Raw genomic sequence first — 12,091 nt, 5'->3', positions numbered from 1 at the left:
TTCCGTATTTCTCAGGTCATTAATCCTGTCGCAGTGCGAGCGCTATCTTCGTCGCGTTCACCCGGTCTTCCATGTCTCCTGTGTTAAGCCCGTTCTTCGCGCCCCCGCTCGTCCCTCTCCCCCCATCCTTGTCGAGGGCGCACCCATCTACAGGGTTCGTAAGATTTTGGACATGCGCCCTCGGGGCCGTGGTCATCAGTACCTAGTGGATTGGGAGGGGTACGGTCCTGAGGAGAGGAGTTGGGTTCCCTCTCGGGACGTGCTGGACCATTCGCTGATCGATGATTTCCTCCGTTGCCGCCAGGGTTCCTCCTCGAGTGCGCCAGGAGGCGCTCGGTGAGTGGGGGGGTACTGTCATGTCTTGTTATGTCTGTTCCTGTCCTTTCTCTTCACTCTGTCTCTCTCTGCTGGTCTTTTTAGGTTACCTTCTCTGTCTCTCATTCTTCAGCTGTTCTACATCTCCCCTAACTAGCTCATTCACTCCTTCCCACCTGTTCTCTCTTCCCCCTCTGATTAGGTCTCTATTTCTCTCTCTGTTCCTGCTACTTTCAGTGTCTGATTCTTGTTTGTGTTTTTGATGCCAGAAGCAAGCTGTCGTCCCGTTTGCTTCCACCTTGTCCTATCCTGTCGGAGTCTGCCTGGCCGGTGCATCCTGCATTATACTACGTTCTTTTGTTCCATTGACTACGTTGGAAGAGGATTTATGCCATTCCTGTTTTTCATTAAAGAACTCTGTTTTCTGTTAAAACCGCTTTTGGGTCTTCACTCAAGTACATAACAGTTATTGGGATTGTGGCTGATTAGGGGTGTGTGTTGCATAGGTTTGGCTGCCTGAGGCGGTTCCTGTCTCTGTGTTAGTGTTAACCAGACAGGCTGTATAGGTTTTTTCACGTTCCGTTTGTTGTTTTTGTTATTTCATGTATCGTCATTTGTCTATTAAAACCATGAGTAACCAACACGCTGCATTTCGGTCCGACTCTCTTTCGACAAACGAAGAACGCTGTAACAGAATCACCCACCACACACAGACCGAGCAGCGTGTTAACAGGCAGGAGCTACACGAGAGGCAACAGAAGCAGCTTCAGTGGGAGTGGCTGAGTCAGGAGACAGACCTGAGCCAACTCTCCCTGTTTATCGTGAAGAGCCAAGGAGGAGACCAGAACCGGTGTTGGAGGTGAGCGAAGCAGAGACTGTGAAGGAGTTAATGGGGAAATTGGAGGAGAAAGTAATGAGGGAGTTGCTAGTTTGGTGCTTTAGGTACAATATTCGTCCGACGGAGCGTGTCGGGGATTTAATGGCACCTGGGTCAGCGCTCCATACTTGTCCTGAGGTGCGTGTTAGTCGGCTGGTGAAAAATGTGCCAGCCTCACGCACTAGGCCTCCTGTGTACCTACCTAGCCTTGCACGTCCTGTGCCAGTCCTGCTCTCAGGCTCTCCAGTACACCTTCACGGTCCAGTCCATCCTGTGCCACCTTCACACACCAGTCCTCCGATGGTAGCTCCCCGCACCAGGCTTCCTGTGCGTGTCCTCTATCCAGTACCACCTCCACACCCCAGCCCTCCGGTAGCAGCTCCCTGCACTAGGCTTCCTGTGTGTGTCCTCGGCCCAATACCACCAGTGCCAGCACCACGCATCAGGCCTTCAGTGCGCCTCGCCTGTTCAGCGCAGCCAGCGCTTTCTCCCTCTCCTGCGCTGTCGGAGTCTCCCGCCTGTTCAGCGTTTCTAGAGCCTTCCTCCTCTACAGCGCTGCCGGAGCCTCCTGCCTGTATGGAGCAGCTAGAGCTGCCAGTCTGCATGGAGCAGCCAGAATTGCCAGTCTGCATGGAGCAGCTAGAGCTGCCAGTCTGCATGGGGCAGCCAAAGCTGTCAGTCTGCTTGGAGCAGTCTCTGCATGGGGCAGCCAGAGCTGGAGCAGCCAGAGCTGTCAGTCTGCATGGAGCAGCTAGAGCTGCCAGTCTGCATGGAGCAGCCAGTGTTGCCGGTCTGCATGGAGCAGCTAGAGCTGCCAGTCTGCATGGGGCAGCCAGAGCTGTCAGTCTGCTTGGAGCAGCTAGAGCTGCCAGTCTGCATGGAGCAGCCAGTGTTGCCAGTCTGCATGGAGCAGCTAGAGCTGCCAGTCTGCATGGGGCAGCCAGAGCTGTCAGTCTGCTTGGAGCAGCCAGAGTTGCCAGTCTGCATGGAGTTGCCAGTCTGCATGGAGTTGCCAGTCTGCATGGAGCTGCCAGTCTGCAAGGAGCTGCCAGTCTGTAAGGAGCTGCCAGTCTGTAAGGAGCTGTCAGTCTGCAAGGAGCTGTCAGTCTGCAAGGAGCTGCCAGTCGGCAAGGAGCTGCCAAAGCTGTTAGTCTGCATGGAACAGTCAGAGCTGTCAGTCTGCAAGAAGCCGCCAGAGCTGTCAGTCAGCATGGAGCAGCCAGAGCCGCCAGTCAGCATGGAGCAGCCAGAGCCGTCAGTCAGCATGGAGCAGCCAGAGCCGTCAGTCTGCCAGACTCTTCCAGATCTGTCAGTCAGCCAGACTCTTCCAGATCTGCCAGTCAGCCAGATCTTCCAGATCTGCCAGACAGCCAGACTCTTCCAGATCTGCCAGTCAGCCAGACTCTTCCAGATCTGCCAGTCAGCCAGACTCTTCCAGATCTGCCAGTCAGCCAGACTCTTCCAGATCTGCCAGTCAGCCAGACTCTTCCAGATCTGCCAGTCAGCCAGACTCTTCCAGATCTGCCAGTCAGCCAGACTCTTCCAGATCTGCCAGTCAGCCAGACTCTTCCAGATCTGCCAGTCAGCCAGACTCTTCCAGATCTGCCAGTTAGCCAGACTTTTCCAGATCTGCCAGTCAGCCAGACTTTCCAGTCAGCCAGACTCTTCCAGATCTGCCAGTCAGCCAGACTCTTCCAGATCTGCCAGCCAGACTCTTCCAGATCTGCCAGTCAGCCAGACTCTTCCAGATATGCCAGTCAGCCAGACTCTTCCAGATCTGCCAGTCAGCCAGACTCTTCCAGATCTGCCAGTCAGCCAGATTCTTCCAGATCTGCCAGTCAACCAGACTCTTCCAGATCTGCCATTCAGCCAGACTCTTCCAGATCTGCCAGTCAACCAGACTCTTCCAGATCCGCCAGTCAGCCAGGATCCGCCAGTCAGCCAGGATCCGCCAGTCGGCCAGGATCTGCCAGTCAGCCAGGATCCGACAGTCAGCCAGGATCTGCCAGATCTGCTAGTCAGCCAGGATCCGCCAGTCGGCCAGGATCTGCCAGTCAGCCAGGATCTGTCAGTCAGCCAGGATCCGACAGTCAGCCAGGATGCGCCAGTCAGCCAGGATCTGCCAGATCTGATAGTCAGCCAGGATCCGCCAGTCAACCAGGATCTGCCGGATTCAACTGCCTGGCTGGGCTTCATCTCAGTACTGGGCTTCATCTCAGTACTGGGCTTCCTCTCAGTATTGGGCTTCCTCTCAGTACTGGGCTGCCTCTCAGTCCTGGGCTGCCCCTCAGTCCCGGGCTGCCCCTCAGTCCCGGGCTGCCCCTCAGTCCCGAGCTGCCCCTCAGTCCCGAGCTGCCCCTCAGTCCCGAGCTGTCCCTCAGTCACAAGCTGCTCCTCAGTTCAGTGGGGTTCTGGGTGAGGACTATTCGGCCATGGTCGGCGGCGAGGGTGGACCATCCCAGGACGCGAAAGGGAGGAACTATGACATTTATGGAGTGGGGTCCACGTCCCGAACCGGAACCGCCACCATGGACAGACGCCCACCCGGACCCTCCCTATGGTTTTGAGGTGCGTTCGGGAGTCCGCACCTTAGGGGGGGGGGGGGGGTTCTGTCACGCCTTGGTCTTAATATTTTGTGTTTTAGTGTATTAGTTGGTCAGGCCAGGGTGTGACATGGGTTTATTGTTTGTTGTAATTCTTTGTGGGTTTTTTTAGTTATTGGGATTGTGGCTGATTAGGGGTGTGTGTTGCATAGGTTTGGCTGCCTGAGGCGGTTCTCAATCAGAGTCAGGTGATTCTCGTTGTCTCTGATTGGGAACCGTATTTAGGTAGCCTGGGTTTCGCTTTGTATTTCGTGGGTGATTGTTCCTGTCTCTGTGTTAGTGTTAACCAGACAGGCTGTATAGGTTTTTTCACGTTCCGTTTGTTGTTTTTGTTATTTCATGTATCGTCATTTGTCTATTAAAAACATGAGTAACCAACACGCTGCATTTCGGTCCGACTCTCTTTCAACAAACGAAGAACGCCGTAACAGTGCTTGTATCTTCTTTAATATCAAAGAATATTTCACTTTCTCTGGTCATAGAATTAACAACATGAATTGATGCATGAGATAGAAATAATGCAGTGCAACTTGAGTTTCGCCATCAGCTGGAAGACTGTCCCCCCTTTAAAATCAAATCAAATCAAATTGTATTTGTCACATGCGCCAAATACAACAGGTGTAGACCTTGTAGTGAAATGCTTACTTACAAGCCCTTAACCAACAATTTAAAAAAATTAACCAACAGTTTTAAGAAAATACATAAAAAAGAGATGAGAATAATTTAAGAACAGCAGTAAATAACAATAGAGGGGCTATATACAGAGGGTATCGGTACAGAGTCAATGTGCGGGGGCACCGGTGTGCGGGGGCACCAGTTTTCTCAGCGGATTTGAGGGAGAGCGGAGGGATGGTGAGTCGGGAGAGAGGCAACCTCACTGCTGCCCCCTCCATCCCCTCAGACTGTCCATGAGATGCAGGCCATCAGTCCAGTAAAAAAAATATACAGTGGGGCAAAAAAGTATTTATTCACCCACCAATTGTGCAAGTTCTCCCACTTAAAAAGATGAGAGAGGCCTGTAATTTTCATCATAGGTACACTTCAACTATGACAGACAAAATTAGAAAAAAAATCCAGAAAATCACATTGTAGGATTTTTAATGAATTTATTTGAAAATTATGTTGGAAAATAAAAATATATATCGAAATATGGTCCGCTATGGACACTTCTTTGAATGCTGAAATTGAATGTCCTCCCGTGGTATGATCGTCGGTGCCAGGCACGCCAGATCTAGAAACTCAGAATCGTCCTGATGTGCTTTTCAAGCACATCAGTGTCTAGGTTTCCCGAGGATGGTGCTACAAACAAAAACATCCAGTCAGCGGCAGTCCTGTGGGTGAAAACAGCTTGTTGATGAGACAGATCTAAGGAGAATGACAAGAATCTTGCAAGCTAAGAAGCGGGCCACAAAAAGACAAATAACAGCGCAGCACAACAGTGGTGTGCAGGACGGCATCTTGGAACACACAATTTGTCGATCCTTGTTACAGACGGGCTATACGACCACACCGGGTTCCAGTCCTATCAGCTATAAACAAGAAGAAACGGTTTCAGTAGGCACACGATCACCAACAATGGACAATTGAGGAGTGGAAAAATATTGCCTGGTCCGACAAATCCTGGCTCCTGTTGCCTCATGCTGATGGCAGAGTCAGGATTTGGCATAAGCAACCTGAGTCCATGGACCCATCCTGCCTGGTGGCGACGTTTCACGTTGGTGGTGGTGATGTACCACCGTTCAATCTGCAGAAACTGCGTGATGCCAGTGCATGGACAAACATCCCTGTGGAACGTTTCCGACTTCATGCCCCGAGAATCCATGCCCCGAAGAATTCAGGTCCAACCCGGTACTATATAGGTGTACCTAATAAACTGGACTGTGAGTGTATATCTTTGTAATCAGTGATTTTTAAGGTGGCAACACCAATGACATAAAACTGAGTGACACACATTATATCAGTAAAAAAAGGGATTTTAATTTCCTCCTTTGTTTTTATTGATCTATACAATATATTAAGTACTTCTGCTCACTGTCTAGCATTCAAAATAATAGATAGATATCTCAAAGTCCCCAAAACATATCACGACACCTCAACACATGACCAGTGGGACATGCCAATTTACTAGCCCCCAGTACTTTCTACAATGCATACAAATAGATGTTTTACAGTATAAAGGACTTACATATATTTTTTTATTAAAACCTCTAGTGACTCCCCATCCCGCATGCGGGAGCGTAATCATCGCCTGACACTAATTAGCATAACGCAACGGACATAAATATCCCTAGAAAATATTCCTATTCATGAAAATCACAAATGAAATATATTGAGACACAGCTTAGCCTTTTGTTAATCACCCTGTCATCTCAGATATTCAAAATATGCTTTACAGCCAAAGCTAGACAAGCATTTGTGTAAGTTTATCGATAGCCTAGCATAGCATTTTGTCCAGCAAGCAGCAGGTAACTTGGTCATGGAAATCAGAAAAGCAATCAAATAAAATCGTTTACCTTTGATGAGCTTCAGATGTTTTCACTCACGAGAATCCCAGTTAGATAGCAAATGTTCCTTTTTTCCAAAATATTATTTTTGTAGGCGAAATAGCTCCATTTGTTCTTCACGTTTGGCTGAGAAATCGCCCGGAAATGGTTGTTTATAATCCATCCTCAAGGTGTTTTTCAAATATCTATTCGATAATATATCCATCGGGACAATTCGTTTTTCAGTAGGACCGATTAGAGTAATGGCTACCTCTGTATTTTACGCGAGAATCTCTCTGGGAGCATAAGGTGACCACTTGCGCATTGTAGCCGCCTACGGGTATTATTCAAAATAAATGCGTAAATCTACGTCACAATGCTGTAGACACCTTCGGGAATACGGAGAAAGAGTAATCTGGTTGATAGCCCATTCACTGCTCAATAGGGACCCATTGGAACGCAACGCTTTCAAAATATGAGGCACTTCCGGATTGGATTTGTCTCAGGCTTTTTCCTGCAACATCAGTTCTGTTATACTCACAGACAATATTTTTACAGTTTTGGAAACATTAGAGTGTTTTCTATCCTAAGCTGTCAATTGTATGCATATTCTAGCATCTCGTCTGACAAAATATCCCGTTTACTACGGGAACGTTTTTTTTCCCCCAAAAATGAAAATACTGCCCCGTAGTCACAAAAGGTTTTAAATATCAAATGTAATTAAACATTCACTATGGTGCCAAAGTAAAGGGAAAGCATTTATCACCACAATTCACAAATGACACTGTTTATTGGTGGTTATACAAACAATAAAATAGCCCATAAGGTGATGGTTGAGAAATTGTGTATTTCTGAGAGGAAAAGTTGACTTTCAAAAGTAAAAAAAAAATAAAACAAACATGATGTTCTGTTGGAAACCTGACCCTATGAGGGAAATTTGATTTTGAACACTCACTCTCTCAGGTTATTTTTCCTTCATGTTTATTTTCCCTGTTTGATTTTAAACGTGTTGTTGTGCTGGAGACTGCGTTGCAGGCATTAAACCTAACTTCCTCTCCTTCTGCCCAGCCCATAATTCACCTGTTTTTCCTGAGACGCACGCCTCGGCACAGCCTGCCGTGACCAGCGCTGTTAGAGAGGGAGAGAGAGAACGAGAGAGGGAGAGAGAGGGAGAAAATGGAGAGACAGATGTGTGCCATAGTTCTGTGACCGGGGCTGTTTCAGGCAGTGGCTGATTTGATACATGCTCCTTTCCTGCACACACACACACACACACACACACACACACACACACACACACACACACACACACACACACACACACACACACACACACACACACACACACACACACACACACTCATTATGTGTTGGGGCGAGAGAAAGTAATGGTGGAAAGAATTTGACCACTGCCCTGGGAAATATGTTTCATGTCCCTAACAAGACAAAAGAACTTCAAAAGCTTCATAGACAGCTTTTTCATCAAGCACTTGCACTTAAGTAGAAGACTTACAGAGAGAGAGTAAATAAAGAGAGAGAGAGAGAGAGAGATGAGGGTTTATTTTTTGTGGGTTTCTGTTATGAACAGAGAACAGTGAAAGATGAACAAACAACATTTCAAGCTGAGAGCACTTTAGGAGAATCACTCTGGCCCCTCAAGCAAAACATTTAACTCTCTCATTGCCGGCACTACTGGAGTGGGTGTACTTGGAAAACAGCAATATCATAATTCATAATACACTGTTATATAACTACTATCTATCTCTGCCAGTCTGTCAGTTTCAACTATGACAACTTTGTGCAGTCATTTAGGTTTATTGTGGGTTCTTGAATGGCTCAGGAGACAGAGTTGTGAAGCTTATACTCTGAAAAATTAAGGACACGTGCTTCTGCTGGTGTTGCTGGTCTGATTGTGCGGGAATGACGCTTTGCTCTGGCTGTAGTTAGTTGTTTCTGTCTTCCTCAAAGTTGTCTACTGCTGTGAGGGGTTTGGAGTGCCAGGTGGATCAGAAGGAAGTCATGTCTATGAGTTGGCTGGGTTGTGATTATAGATTTTCAAAGAGTGATAGTTGAGTATCTTGTTCTGAGGCTGAGGCCATCCCAATGACTGGCTTGCTTTCTGGAGATGGTGCTCCCCAGATATGTGAAGTGGTCGACATTCTTGGGCTCAGATCTACTGAGGTGGATGCTGGGACCACTGGGTTGGACAGGGATGATAGTTGACTGAGGACTATGCTCCTGTTGCCCCGTGTACTATAACCATATTGAAACTGCACCACAACTGCTACTGTCACAATTAGTGCAAGCGGTAACCTATCCACTCTTATTTACTCTCTCCATGGCAGTGATAGGTTAACAGTCTGCAGATCTGGCATTGAGTTAGGCTATGCTCCGGGGCATGTCTGGGTGTCTGCACCAGTCAAGGGCTAGCTAATTCATATTACTATCTGGTCTCTATCTAATCACTCTGTGAATACCTCTATCTTTCTCTCTATCTCTCATTCTCTCTCCCCCATCACTTTCTCTCATATATCAGAGAAACAGACGTGAACAACAACATGCTAATTACTGTCTCACTGCCCACTTTTTCCACACTATCTACAGTATATCACAATGAAAATATATCTACGACGCTGATGGTTGTTTATAAGTCCTATTCCAGACAGGCAGAGCAAATAAAATAAATTACTTACCATCCTCAAAAACAGGGGAATTTTTTATTTGAGAGGAAATTAAATGAATACCATTTATGTCTTCAAAGGCTTTGGCGTGATATGATGTATCAAAGTCTGCAAGAGAAACAGTTTTTTGTCCTGTATTCACAGAAGCATAGCGGTATTCCCCCAGTGCCTGGCAGAATGACTAAATCCAGTCACATTGAGCTGATATTTTCATTATGTCACGTGAGCTTAATGAAGGCTCCTAATAGTGACATCAATTTGTGACCTTGGATTGAGAAAGGGGCTGAACACATCATCAGGGCAAAATGGTGGGAGAGAGGCACCCTGGGGGAGGGAGAGGGGGAGAAAGATGACAGAGGGAGATGGGGGAAGGGTGGCAGTGCCATCTGTTTCAGTGTTCTGACCCACTGCCCTCCTCAGCACTAGCACACCCAAATTAGGACCTCCACCATGCCAGCTATTTACAATACGAGAGAGAGCAGGAGAAAGTGTGTGTGTGTGAGAGAGAGAGAGAGAGAGAGAGAGAGAGAGAGAGAGAGAGAAGCGAGATAGAGAGATGGAGAGAAAGCAAGAGAAAGAGAGGGATAAAGGGAGGGTGATAGAGGGAGGTAGAGAGTAGTGTAGCTATGCAGACCTCCCTGAGTATGAGGTGGAGGTTTGGGCTCCCAGGGCTCGGAGGGTAAACTGGGTCAAGGCAACATAACTGCGGTGATGCTCTGCTCCAGGATGCTGTGACAACGACCCCGGCCTCAGGCATCCCACCTCATCTGTCACACAGGTGTGTGTATCCCTGCATGGTGACAGCCTTTCCCTCAATGTCAGTAAGTCCAAGGAGCTGATCTTGGACTACAGGAAACAGGGAGGAGAGCACGTTTTCATCCACATCAACGTGGCTGTAGTGGAGCGGGTCCAGAGCTTTGTTCCTTGGTGTCCACATCACTGAGAACTTAACATGGTCCACACACACTTGCACAGTCTCGTGAAGAGGGCACGACAGCACCTCTTCCCCTCCTCGGGCCGAACTACCTGCCACTTGGACCTCTATATCAGACGGTGTCAGAGGAAGGCCTGAAAAATTGCCAAATACTCCAGCCACCCTAGCCATAGGCTGTACACTCTGCGACAGTCCTGTAGACAGTACCAGAGAATCGGCAATTGGACTAACAGGCTCCGAGACAGCTTCCACCCTCAAGCCATAAGACTACTAAATATTTAATCAAGTGGTTACCCTGTCTATTCTGAATTGATTCTATCTTGCACTGACTCTATGCACACTGACAATACTATATATACACTCACTCACATACACTACACTGGCTCTCTCACACACATACACATGAACACAAACACTACATACTGTACAAACACACAAACACACACACACGCACACACACACACACACACACTTTCACAGTCATCATATACTGCTACTTCTTTATTTTACTCTTATTATTATCTATCCTGATTCCTAGTCTTTACCCTGCCTTTACATACTGTATCTTCCTCAAACACCTTGCACCCCTGCACAGTGATACGGTACAGGTATTGGTACTCCCTGTATACAGCTTCATTTTTGTGTACTTTACTCCTCTTGTGTTAGAGCAATTAGAGCGTTGGAACAGTAACAGAAAGGTTCTTGTTTACATTTCCAATTCACAACACAGGTGACACATTCTGTAAGTGTAAAACTAAAATGCAAATGTGAAAAGGACAAATATAAACATTTTACCTTTTTGCTATTTTTTATTTTTTTAAACTCTGTTTCATTAGGAAAGACTCGTAAGTAAGCATTTCGCAGTAAAGTCTACACCTGTTGTATTCGACGCATGTGAGAAATAACATTTGATTTGATTTGGTGTCACAGCCCAGTACAGTTTGAGCTGCGCAACATGAAGCAGTGTGACACAGAGATACAAAACCTTCACCACCACATTTCTTAGGGTCACCTTGGAGCCTGCTTTAACAACCCTTAGCATTATGTGGCTGTCAATAAACGTGGGAAGAGCCCAGGGGATGGCTAGCTGTCTGGGACCGCATGTTGTCTCCATGCTGGATGGAGGGCTGAGGTTGGGGTTGGAATGGAGAAGTGTGAGTTTTGGATGGGAGTGCTTGTGTGCTAATCAACTTTATTGATCACCCAGTGAGAAACTTCAGCACTAAGGTGATTAGCAAGCCTAATAGTCAGACCCAGCAGCCACACAAATGCTAGCGCAGACACACAGACTGTTGCCAGTGTTCTGGTAATATTGTGCTCCTGTCCATGCACTCTGTTCATTATAGTGTGTGTGACTGTGAGTACTACACACATTTCATTGACGTTTATCCTCACAGATGTTCTTTCTATTTTGCAGTGAATCTACTAGACACCTCCTCGATATCAGGCGACTGGGGCTGGCTAACATACCCATCACATGGGGTAAGATTTATTTTGTGTGTGTGTGTGTGCACATGTGTGTGTGTGTGCATGTTTTCACTTATGGTTGTGTGTGTGTAAACCATCTGAATACTGAGGCAGAGATACAGTGGAGTGGTAAAGTGCATTAACTAGAACTTGTTGTTGAAAGTTGAGGCCCCGTTATTCTCCTATCAGCTTCCTTTCTCACTATCCCATGTCAGTCTGACACGTTGTTTGATCTAGAAAAGAGGAGAGGGAAGACAAAGAGGGAGAGAGAAGGACAAGAACAAGGGGAAAGAAGGGGAGACAAGTGTAAAGCGTTTTGAGACGCAGTGACAAGTGGGAAGAAATACATTTATATTGTTATTGTTAAGAGCCAGAGGGGAGAGAGAGAGGAGAGAGGAAGGTAGAGGACGAGGACAAGGACGAGGGGGGAACGGTGTGGAGGTAGAGGAAAGAAGAGACCAATAGAACTGGGGGAGGGAGGAAAAAGAGGCGAGAAGTAGAGGGAGGAGAAGCGGTAGATGGAGGAGAGGAAAGAAGAGACCAATAGAACTGGAGGGAGGGAGGAAAAAGAGGTGATAAGTACAGGGAGGAGAAGCGGTAGATGGAGGAGAGGAAAGAGGCGATGACAGGGGAGGACAGAGCTACCCCCTGTTTCCTCGTCTGTAAATGTGCATATTCTAACAGCAGGGAATGATGCATGGGGTATTGAATTAGCCACTCTCAGAGTGATC

General features: G+C 47.3%; 1 protein-coding gene across 1 annotated transcript in view; it reads left to right on the top strand.

Annotated features, from left to right (window-relative positions):
- LOC135541987 (ephrin type-A receptor 8-like) overlaps positions 1-12,091 on the top strand; it is a 127,565-nt gene that overhangs the window by 48,371 nt on the left and 67,103 nt on the right. Inside the window, exon 2 of the mRNA XM_064968531.1 lies at positions 11,311-11,375. Within this exon, the coding sequence (XP_064824603.1) occupies positions 11,311-11,375 (65 nt within the window). The remainder of the gene's footprint in view (positions 1-11,310; positions 11,376-12,091) is intronic.

This window comes from Oncorhynchus masou, chromosome 6 (assembly GCF_036934945.1).
Source record: "Oncorhynchus masou masou isolate Uvic2021 chromosome 6, UVic_Omas_1.1, whole genome shotgun sequence".
Lineage (NCBI taxonomy): Eukaryota > Metazoa > Chordata > Actinopteri > Salmoniformes > Salmonidae > Oncorhynchus > Oncorhynchus masou.
This window is presented reverse-complemented; position numbering and strand designations above follow the sequence as displayed.